This window comes from Notechis scutatus, chromosome 5 (assembly GCF_049901735.1).
Source record: "Notechis scutatus isolate UNSWTSFEM ecotype Mainland chromosome 5, rNotScu1.2, whole genome shotgun sequence".
Classification (NCBI taxonomy): domain Eukaryota; kingdom Metazoa; phylum Chordata; class Lepidosauria; order Squamata; family Elapidae; genus Notechis; species Notechis scutatus.
The window spans coordinates 91,917,392-91,929,553 of record NC_142013.1 but is presented as its reverse complement, the minus strand read 5'-3'; the positions used below and the strand labels follow the sequence as shown (position 1 = coordinate 91,929,553).

The 12,162-nt window shown below is 37.9% G+C and overlaps 1 protein-coding gene across 4 annotated transcripts in view; it reads left to right on the top strand.

Moving 5' to 3' along the window:
• Nucleotides 1–11,531, top strand: part of NALCN (sodium leak channel, non-selective) — a 228,022-nt gene extending 216,491 nt beyond the window's left edge. For all 4 annotated transcript variants that reach the window (XM_087967321.1, XM_087967319.1, XM_026668856.2 and 1 more), the window contains 2 exons: nt 1,108–1,225; nt 7,974–11,531. In XM_087967321.1, coding sequence (XP_087823447.1) covers nt 1,108–1,225; nt 7,974–8,167 — 312 coding nt within the window. In that variant the 3' untranslated portion in view covers nt 8,168–11,531. The remainder of the gene's footprint in view (nt 1–1,107; nt 1,226–7,973) is intronic.
• The last annotated feature ends 631 nt before the right edge of the window (nt 11,532–12,162 follow it).

Below are 12,162 nucleotides of genomic sequence, written 5' to 3'. Positions count from 1 at the left end.
CTTTGGGCTTCTGTGCCAAAAATTGTGCGCACGCTTGCACTCGCTTGCCAGCACCCAGAAGGCAATGCGCATCCCCCACTGACCCCTACGCACGCGCACGTAATACCCACCCACCCACCCCCTCCACCCCCTTACCTGCACTGCAACTCACAGCTCATTTTTGGCCAGTTTGAGGCCTTTTTCAGTCTCCCAAAGACTTGAGGAAAGCTTCTGCAGGCTTTGCAGACCAAAAACTAGCCCCGTTTCATCACTTCTGGTATTTTCAGAAAAACAGGAAGTGATGAAACAGGGCTAGTTTTCAGCCTGCAGAAGCCTTCCTCAAGTCTTTGGAAGATCAAAAAAGGCCTCAAACCAGACAAAAATCAGCTGTGAGGCGTGCGCATGCCCAGTAAGGTAAGTTTGCCTGCAGCTCACGTGCCAGCACAAATGCTCTGCGTGCCACCTGTGGCACGCATGCCATAGGTTTGCCATCGGGCCTAGAAAGTAAGTCAGTTTGGTATATGATAAGGGCATCAGTCTAGAAACTGAGAGGCCATACGTTCTAGTCCTACATGAAGCCCACTGGATTATTTTGGTCCAGTTGCTCTCTCTCTCAACCCTCACTCTTACTAAGTAGAACACTTCTGAAATATTGCCATGAAAACTGCAGAGACTTGTCCAGAAACTTGCCAGGAGTCAACACTGACTTGAAGCCACCACTCAAAAATGGCCTAGAAGCATTAGGAAAAATCATGAGTCTGTGCAGTAGGACACAATATATGGGAAACCATTCAACTGCATCTGACTACAACATATTTGGTATATACCAACCAGATCTAAAGCACTTTGGTAAAAGAGCAGACCTTTCAATTCATTCCTGCCCCAAAAATATATGTAATATATTATATAAAATATATTATATAAAATTATATAAAAATATATGACACATATGATTTGAAGGCCATGGAAATTTGCTTTTCTTTTTTCTTTCTTTCTTCTACTTGTCCATTCTTCTATGCTTAATATAATTTTTAAGTTCAATTTTATGAGGCCTAAAAAAACATAATCAAAGGTCCTTTTTATTTTTATTTTCAGATTTTAATTCCTCTTCTCTTTCATTCTATTCAGGCAAGTGGCGAACAACAACTGTTAAGCCCCACACTTTCTGACAGAGGTGGATATCGACAAGATTCTGGTGATTCTGGTAGACCTCAGCGAAAACTTGGACAATGGCGTTTGCCATCTGGTAAGTGAATAGGGGCATAATGCACATTCCCAAACTGATAGGGTTTCAGAATATAGATCTATAGCAGCTTTCCATATCAAAGAGTGTACAAAATAAATACAAAATGCCTTCGTCAAATGAAATTTGGAGTTCGTTCTGATACAGCTCTGAAAATCATCAAAAGAATGTTTAGTTATATTTAGAAAAGTTACATGACTACCTATCTTATGCATGATAATCCTAGGCATTTTAGGAAACGTGTCAAATATATTCTCAAGAGAAAAGGAATGAAATTTCTGATTCATATTCTAGCCTAACATGAGCCAATTTCAAACTTCTTGTCCCTCAAAAGAAACTATGTGCTTGAAATGAATTCTGGATCACCTTAGGCACATTTTTGTCCAATTGGTACACCAAACAATTATAATATTAATCTATTTTATGCAGACTGAAAAAGTATCTTGCCATAAGAGATTATCAGTGATGAATCCACATCTTATTCTTACAGCCATAGTTTGAAATCTACCTATCTATAAGAAATGGGCCTCTATATTCATTGTCAGGCCTGTCCTGACTCGGTCCCTTAGCAAAGAAAAACCCTTGATTCCATTTGTAGTGAAAGGTGTAATTTTACTAAAAGCCAAGTGGATTACAGTAAAGCAGCTGTAAAAAGTTTGTGCAAGAAAGTTCCCTAGTTAACATTCCTTTTCTTGTTCCTCCCCCTTATTATCTCCTTATTATCCAGTCGCATTCAAAGGAATTGTTTTGATAACGTTCCCTGCATCTACTAGATGGTGAGGTGTTGCATTCCCTCCCAGGTCTCTGGCCTTGGGATGAGGAGCAGATGTATCTGGAAGGCATGACAGGTAGTTTCGGTTTCCCGCTTCCCAGCAGCTCCCTCTCCCCTCATAGTCTATGGCAGGCTGTCATTTAGCAAAGCTGCAGCTCAGGATGGCAGTTCTGACATTCTGTCCCCCTTGAAAAAGGGTTAAACTTAGGGAAAGAAAAGAAACGAAAGATTAGGATTTTAGTGCGGTTTATCAAGGTATTGGTTGTGAAATTTACGGACCAGGTGTGGGGATCACACGTTTGGCGTCTACCCACTCAGTTTCAGAAGGTGGGAAATCTTTCCAGAAGATTTAAGTATTAAAGTTCGCTTCTGTGTGTCTATGTGTCAAGGATCTCCTTGACATCCAAGTATTGTTCTCCTTCAATAAGCATAGGGGGCAGGGGCAGCTTTGTTGTGGGGTACAAAGGTGATGTGGTTGCAGTTTTTAAAAGGCTGCAGTGGAAAACAGGATGGATCTGTTGAGAGTTTTCTGGTAGCTTTAATTCCACCGTCACTTGGTTGATGATTGCAATGATGGGGAAAGGTCCAATGTATTTTAGTCTCAGTTTCTTTGAGGGTTGTCTGGATTTCAGGAATTTTGTAGAAAGGAATATTTTGTCACCAACTTTAAATACCAGATTAATAATGATAGTAATGCAGACTGAGTAAATAATTGGACAGTGTTGAGGGAATTATTTGTTTAGCAGAATGATGGCATTCGGGGAAAAAATGTTCTTGTATCTAGTAGTTCTGGTGTGCAGTGCTCTATAGCGTCGTTTTGAGGGAAGGAGTTGAAACAGTTTATGTCCAGGATGTGAGGGGTCTGTAAATATTTTCACAGTTCTCTTTTTCACTTGTGCAATATACAGGTCCTCAGTGGAAGGCAGGTTGGTAGTAACTGATTGAAGTGTTGTGCCCACCTCACTTGTTTAGGAGACAGTTTTTTGGGAATCTTCAATGATTCCAGATTCTTGTGATCTGTCCAGACCGTGAAAGAAGCCTTACTCCCCTGCAAGAAGTGTCTCCAGGTGAGTAATGCCCAGCAAATCACACAGGCTTCCTTTTCCCATATTGCCCACCTGCACTCTGTGTTAGAGACTTTCTTAGAGGTACAGGCACATGATTGTAGGAGTCCTTGTTGGTTCTTTGGAGGAGGATGGCACACACAGTGACATCACTGGCATTTGCTTGGATGACGTATGATTCGTCAGGATTGAGGTGTTTAAGGACGGGCTTAGCTGCAAACAGTTGATTCAGTTTCTCGAATGCATTCCATGGACCATTTGAGTGGTTGTCCCAGCATGGATTTTCCCTCTCTTTTAGTTTTGAGTAGAATGGTGATTGGCAGCATGATTTTCACAAGTGCTGGAATGAACTGATGGTAGAATTGAGGAAGCTTTTCAGCTGCTTCTAGGAATAGCGGACTCCCCATTTGAGCACAGCTCATACTTTCTCTGGTTCCATCTCTACCCCTTTGTGAGAGATGCAGTATCCCAGGTAATCTAGCAAAGTAATTTGTTACTTTGTAAGAACTGCAGCTCAGATGGCAGTTCTTACATTAGAGCATTTGTGTAGAATCCATAATTTTAATTCAGTTAGATATTTGGCGACATCGGAAGGAAAGAGGAAAATCTTAGCTCTAAGTGCCTGGATAGAAAAAAAGAAAAGAAAAAGAAATCTATGTTCAATAAATACTGTATATTTTAAATACAGAATACAGGGAATGTTCCGTTGAATTGGGATTATAGCAGAATAATGTCTGCCACTCAAACTGTTCAATAGTCAAATAAAGATTACAATGAATAATTATTATTCCTACACAGACTAACAGAATCAATAACATAAAGAATGGCAATAGGTGAAAGCAACATGAAGAATGGCAATAGGTGAAAACAGCAATAAGTTAAGATCTTGGGAGAGTTAATATAAAAGTCTCGCCTTGAAGATCCATGGCTACTATGAGATGTAATGTTGGGTACCAGCTTGATTGGTTTCAACAAAGAGTTGGACAAATTCATAGAAGTCATGGGATCAATGGCTATTAGCCTTGATGGCAAAACTTCTGAAGGCCATCTGCTTGGTACCTAATTGGCTTCCTTGTCAGGTAGGTTGCCCACTGTTGTTATAGATTGCAGAGTCTGATCCAGTAAGGCATTGCTTATGTTTTTATGTACTGATTTAAATGCATAAAAATATCTTCTGTAAATTTACAATTAAAGGGAGCAGAACTTCAAACTTGAAATGATTAAAGAAAAACCAGCTAATAGTATGTGTTCTGACCTAGGCTTCCCCAACAGCACGAAGCCGATTCCTAGTCCCAATAAACCCCTTTTATTTAATTTACAGTGGATTTCTCTCCAGCAAAGTCCTGGCCAACAGTCTTTCAAGATATCTCACAATTGAGTTTCCGGTTTGTCGGCTTCGCGAGCGGTAGGGATTCGCGAAGCTGCGCGATCCCTGCCGCGCTAGCCGTTTTGGGGCTCCGACCCGGACGGGTGCGGAGCAAGGCTGCCCTGCAGGGGTAGCTGAAGGTAAGGGGGATCCGGAGGAAGGGTTTGGGGGTGTTGCAGACCCCCTCCCTGGCCGGCAGAACCCCCTGTTACCAGGACGGTGTAGCGGCGGTCCGTAATGGCCGCCACAAAGAAGTTGACAGCCGGGCAAGTATGCGCAGGAGGAAGAAGAGAAAGTTATTGAAAGTAAAAGTTCTTCTTGGTCGACCCAGGGCTTTGAGATTTATCTAATTTAATTCCTGGAAAAGATGGTTTTCTGATGATTTCTTCCACAAGAGAAAAAAAAGCGGCTATTTTGAGGTGCTGAAGGGAAAGTTTACTCTCCCTCCCGACGGAATTAAGCCGGAAGGGAGAGGATAAAGAAAATATATTAATTTGGATCTTGTTGGAGGAGATGCCTTGAAGACTTGAGGACAGAAATACAATCTTAATAAGGCTTTAAAATATAGACTTGGATTCTTTTTTTTTTATTTGTTTGATACCACCCCTGGAAGAGGAAGGGGGAATTTTGGGCTTGCTTGGATTTATTGAGGATTGTGGATTTTGGGATTGTTTTGCCTTTCTCTCGGAATATTTGGTTGGTGTAAGAAGAAAGAGGAATAAAGAAAAGAAAAGATTTATTTATAATGGCTTTCCTTTTTGAAGACCTGAGGGATGAATATGAGCAAACAAAAGCAGCCTGCAAAGATGGCATGGAAAAAGCTTTTCTATTTCTAGAAATGGCGCTGGTCAATTACCAACAGACAATGGAACAGATGGAAACGGAAGAAGAACAACAAGGAAGAGACGAAGACGCCATCTTCATTGAATCCCAAAACTTATCTAAGGAAGAAGGAAGGAAGAGAGCAAGGAAAATGAAGGACTTAAGATCTAAAAAACATTTGAGAAAGAGAAAAATATGATGCAAAGTAAATATAATGATAACAAACAAGAGAAAAAGGGAACACAACAGAGAAGGGATCCCAGCAAGGTAGAGGTTAGAAGAAGAAGGGGGTAGGAAGATTTGGTGGGGGAAGAAAGAAAGGGGAAAGGCGGAGAAAAGCCTCAAAGCTTTAAAATTGGATGGGAGAAGAGGGATTTTTTTTAGAGACAAAGGATGAAATATAATTTTCTGTAAGAAAGATTCTGCTAAGGTACAGAAGATGGTAGTGTAACATTTATATTTGAAATAGTAAATTAGAATGGTTTAAGATTTAATAAGAAATTAAAATGTTGAAGTTTTTAATAATGATTGATTTTTAAAATGTAATAAAATATCGAAGGAAAGGAGGATACAATGTATTTAAACATTTTTGGTGGATAGAATGTACCAAGCAGAACCAAATTGGGTATTTGTTATGCTGAATGTTAATTTTACTAACTTAGGGGGAGGATAGAAAGGCATCATACTCTGATTAGTGATTTCAGGAGAAATTTTTTTTTATTATAAGAAGAGATAGAGGGATAATTGAATGGGCAAAAGATACAAATTTAATGATTTAATTAAGATGGATTAAATAAGATAGAAATGTGAAGAGTGATATGTGCTATTATTTTAGCCCATGCAAAGAGAGGTAACTGGGGCCAAGGTACTTTACTAAAAGATTTTTTTTATGTTTGTTTGTGTTTGTTTGTGTTTTATGAGAATATTGGGGAAATTATTGTAGAAAGACAGGGAAAGATTCAATATGTAATGATTTGTTTGTTGTTGAAACTTTTAATAAAACTTGTTTTAAAAAAAAAAAGATATCTCACAATTACTGACCTTTATCAGGCTTGGAGAGTTGCCAGGCCAATATCTTTCAGATGCCACATTGTAAGAATGCAGGAACAGATCTTCACCCAAATGAACTAATTGCCTCCCCCATTCCCCTTTCGCTCCTCTTTTATTCCCTATTGGAGGGGCCATTCACCGTTCACCTGTGGCTTTACTCCCAAGTCAACCCTTGTTCCTTAGCTGTTCCCTTCTTCTGGCAGCTCTGTGCATGCGCACACTGGGAACAGGCTCCAACTGTTCTTCTGCCCCACTGATCTCCGACTCCGAAGGCAGCTGATAACTGTCAGACGGCCCTGGTCCCATCTCTGCCTCCGACGCAGATCACTCGTCAGAGCTTTCCCCAGACTCCAGGACTGGCCCATGTTCCTCCCCAACCTCCTCACGGTCCGAGTCTGCTGCCAGCTCTGCTGGCCGCTGGCAGGCCACAACAATATGCCATTTTTATATAAGATTTTTTTAGTACCAGTATACATTTATAATATATATATTGGTATACTACATTGCTAGCATTCTCATTATTGTTACCAATAAATGTAGTCCTTGTTTAATGATGTTCAGCAACCATTCAAACCTACAACCACATTGAACAAGTGGTACTTGCAGCTGGTTCTCATACTTACAGCTGTCAGAGTTCTTCACTATCACATGATCACGAGCCAGGCACTCATAATTACAAGGTCACACCATCCCATGGTCATATGATTGCCATTTGTGACTTTCACTGGTGGCTTCCCACAAGCAAAGCCAGTGGCCAAGCTGACATTGAGGTCAAGACATTGTAGTTAACGAGAGTGCTCTAGTATCACTTAATAACAGCAACCAGAAGTGCCAAAACTGCCATCACTAAGCAGCGTGGTCACATGATGTCATGCTTTATGACCATGTTGCTTAGCAACGGAAATTCCAATCCTAACTGCTATCATTACTGAGTTACTCCTGTACTACTCTTACATTGTTTCCTGTGGATGCTCAGCTTTCTCCAGTAGTTTTTTTTTTCCTCCAAGTAAAGCAGTGTGAAATATGATGGTCTGAGAGAAAGTAAATGGCCCAATTTAGCAACACAGGACTTGAATTCAGCCTTTCCTGTCCCAGTTGAATGCTCTAATCACTACTGCAGTAAATGGACTGGGCATGGGCTTACTAAAATTTTGTTTCCAATTGTTAATAATGCTGTTTTAATATATGAAAACGTTCAGTTATATATAAAAACAGTTTCACTATTGTAGAAAAAATGTGAAAGTACAGTAAAGTTCTATAGCTTATCAGCTTACATCCAGCAGCTGGCAAGGTATAGTACCTATCAGTACAGAACAGCTCAGAGAGGTAAATTTATGTTCTTAGGGAACTCCTCGGTGTAGATTTATCCCAAGAAATGTTTTGCCCTCTATAGGGGAGAAAGTGTGATAACAAGGGATACATAATGGAAGCCTTAAATTCATAGAATCAAAAGCTTCTAATTTCTCTCACCAAAGAAAATAATCCATGGAGTTAACATTGTGTTTCCTCTTGTTGGTGTTACTGAGTAATTAATTACATATTTTTTTAAAAGAAATCTTTTCATTAGGCTTCAGAGATGGCAAATATTTTGCCACAAATCCACTTTTCATCATACCAGAATTGCTTAGCATGATGATGATTTATTTGCAGTGAATATTTTTCTCTTTCATTTCCTAGCCCCAAAACCAATAAGCCATTCAGTGTCTTCAGTCAACATAAGAATTGGGGGTCGGACAACTATGAAATCTGTTGTGTGCAAAATGAATCCTATGTCAGATATGGCTTCATGTGGATCAGAAGTTAAGAAGTGGTGGACAAGGCAACTTACTGTAGAGAGTGACGAGAGTGGAGAAGACCTGCTTGAGATCTGATTGAGAAACAATTCCTGTCAAAGATACACTTATGCAAAACAACTGTGAAGGAATAGCATCTCTGGACGTTGCTGTTTTTTAATAAGTGGTTCTAATTGATTGTTTATATCAAGATTAGCTTTGGAACTCACTGTCCTTTAACTTGGCAAGATTTACTACTTAATGTTTATTTTGAATATCCATGATTATTAATGAGCAACAGAAATGTTCAGGAAAAAATATGGGGAGTTTTGGCCTTGTTCCTATAAATCATGAGAAACACTTCAGGCTCTCAAGGCAGGGCTTCCTACTTTCCAGCAGACTTTCAGTATTGCTTCTCAGCGAACATTTGATACATCAGGTTTCTCTGAAAGTATATTGTTGCTTGCTAAAATTTGGGAAATAGCAACACAGGACTAATAGTAAAATATGACGTGTACCAGGTTGGTATTCTATTTTAATAGTATGGGTAAATTATGAGGACACAACGTTTTTATTTAGAGACACCGGGACACAATTGTTGTGGAAGTAAAAGCACCCCAAAGAGAATATTGGTATGGACATGCTGCTAGTGTTTCACACCACAGAATATTTTTGTTTAGGTCAGAGTAGATGACTTCTTTCAAGCTAAGACACATGTTGAATGGTTGGGTTGGACTGTAATCCCCAAAACAGATAAGCCAAGATAAAACCGAATTATACTGTATTTTTCATTGCATAAGATGTACTCCGCACCCACCCACCCAAAAAAGTGGACAGTGCCAGTCCCTTGGTGAATAGCAGCCGAGCCGCGATGGTGGGGTCCTTTTACAGTGCTAAACCCCGCCTCTTCTGTCTTTGTCATTGCCCTCCTCTTCTGTCTCTTTTCCACAGTGCAGGAGTAAATAGGCAGAGTTGGCACATGAGAGGACACATGTCTGTGGTCCTCTCAGGCTCCCCTGATATTTTTGTTCTTGTTTTTCTCCTCTAAACCTAGGTGCGTCTTATGGTCCGGTGCGTCTTATGCCGCGAAAAATACGATGTTTTTAATTTGATTGTATTTATTTTAGTTAAATTGTTTCCTATTACATATGTTTAATAGGATTACTCTGTGCCATTTTATAATTTTCCCTTTTTTCAAATTAAATATTGCAGTTTTAGTAGCAATTTTGGGGAAATCTCTGAGGACACCTTGCAATACACAGACCTCAGGTTGTGCTTCTCTTATTGAGATAAATAGTATTTGTAGGTTAATTCACAGGTATCCTTGTCTATGTACAATGTACATCACTTGATCATTGAAAGCAAACAATATTTAATGTATTTGATTTGTGTTAAAATTTACATGCAGAGATAGCGTTACAATACTTTCTCTGATATTGTCAGGATTTCCTTTGCCCTAAAATAATCATTTAAACAAAACAGCACCAATGTTGATTTTTTTTTCTATAGTATTCTATCCATCAATATTAGTGTTGTTTACTAATCTGGAATTAACTCAGGAGGATGTGACTTATTTTCTGTTTTTACAATATCTATATTTTAATATGCAAGCATAATGTGGTTGGTTTAAAAATAGGGTTTCATTTTTCATTTTAAAAATGTGCTTGATTGAAGTTCACTGATTTTTTTATCAGTGCACCTGTTTAATAAGTTCCCTGCTTTTTCATCTTTGTTCATATCTATCATCTATTAGAAATGAAACAAAAATAACCAATGTAGATGTCACTACTTAACTACATTCTGTACATACATACATACAGGTAAGTTAATACTTGATATTGAGTATAAGACTCATGGCAGGCCTAGAAAGAAATCTGATTTTGTGCTTCATTATCCCAGTTAGAAATGAACATGTTTTTCTCAGAGATTATTTCTAATTCGCTATTTTAAAGTTACTGTATTATTATATATGTATGCATTATATACTTAATCATTAAGTATATTATGTGAGATTAACAAAAGTATGCTCTTGTAAGTAATCTATTTTTTAGTCATGCTTCAAATGTCTTTTTTCTTAAAAAAAAACCTTCGATACCAATCACTATTAAGGTAAGTATGAAATAATGCATTAAGAAAAGAAAATGGTTGACAATTCTAAGATTCTATTTATAAAGTTTCTGAATTCCAGCTGTTTAATGAATGGCAGCAAATGAACATTTAGGAGCACACAATTATGAACCTTCATTATGCATCTAAGCATCATAGAAAAGAGCCATGAGCATTGGGGGAAATTAAAGATTATGAAGGCTGGGGGGAAATTTGGCTCTAACCATTGCTCAGTTTCAACTACTCAATTATCAGTTATAGAAATGAAAATCCAGCAACTGATAGAGATCATTATCTCTCATCTCAAGAGTAAGGACAAATAGACCATCTTCCTAATTTTAGTTTTGTTTTGGCCACAGTAATGAAGAGTATGTCTTTACTACCTCTGAAGTGCTTTTACCTTCACCACAATCACTTGTTCAAAACTTGAACCAGGTGGTTTTTAAATACAAAATGGAAGAGTTAAGATTTTTTTCAGTTTGCCTGTGAAGGATAAAGTTTGACAGGTATCATAACTGAGCAGAATCTGAGATCAGTTAATGGTTCCTCCAGAAAGTGTAACCTTCTTTTTGTATGTCTTTGCATTGTGCTTTAATGGTGTGTAAAATATTTTATATTTGAAGCTTTAATGTATGACATTTCACAAAATGTCCTGTTCTAGGTGTAAAACTGCTGTTTCAAATATGAAACAATCTGTTCTGAGCATTTTGGAATTTTCTTTGAGCTATAACACAGGCACTCTGAGTATTTTGAATGTTTGTTTCCAAACCATAAATGAACGTCATATGTAGCATGACCAAACAATATCAAACAATTAAATGTATGGGGAGGAAGAAAAAGGATTTTGATGCCTACGCGTAGACAATAGTGTTTGTAGGGTTTTGTATCTACTTTCCAACTATGGCATCTTTGGGGTGAGATCTTTGCCACTACCATCATTTCCTATGGAAAATATGTTGCACTAATATGACAAGTCCAGCTTGAAAGCACCAGAAACATAAGAGTTCACCTTAAAAAAAACTTTAAAACTGCAAATTGTCCATGTTCTCCAAGAGCCTTATGGACATAAAAGTCCCAGTAAAACTAACAATCTTGTGTTAGGTTGATGCACGCTTTTGTTCTTAATGCAGGTTTTATTTTAACCAAAAGATATGTATCCACAGACTTGTATTACATTTGATTATTTTTGGTCACAGATTACTGTCTTTATGTAGTTGTCCATGTGTGCATTTTGCTGTTTAGAATTAACATTTACATGGAAACTTCCTACAATCTGTTTACTAAACCTGTGCATTTTGTTGTTTAAACTAGATTACATCAAAAATCTTCAGAAAATATCATTCCTACTATTGTCAAAGATAGTTGTCTTTTCTTTTATGTCTACTTTTAACTTAATATTTTTTAGAAAACAAAAAACAAAAAAAAACAGAAGTGATATTCAGATTTATAAAATACGTTCTCTTGAACTTTCAATACTGTGCTGAATTACAGAAACTTTCCTAGCTATTATTACAACAAATATTCTTTTTAAAACTCTAGCAAATATCCTTTGACATATAATGTCAATAAAAGGCTGTTGCTTTCAGCGGTTGGCTGCTTAGAATTTCATTCTCAGTGGTTTTGATACATTATTTGATGCAATGTCTATATTTCATCTCATTTATTTTAAACATTTTGGATACTTCTCAACCAAATATCAATAGTAGCTCAAAATAGCTTAAGTAGATAAAGAGTAGATTTTAGATTGCATCAAGAGAGGGATAGTTTTCAAGATAATATGAAGAGATAATACCACTTTATACTGCACTGGTGAAATATTACATCCAATTCTGGTCACCATGATACGAAAAAGATGTTGAGATTCTAGAAAGAGTGCAAAAAAAGTCCCACAAAGATGATAACGGGCCTGGAGGCTAAACCATAGGATGAGTGACTGAGGGAACTAGGTATGTCTGGTCTAATGAAGAGAAAGACCAGGGGTGATATGA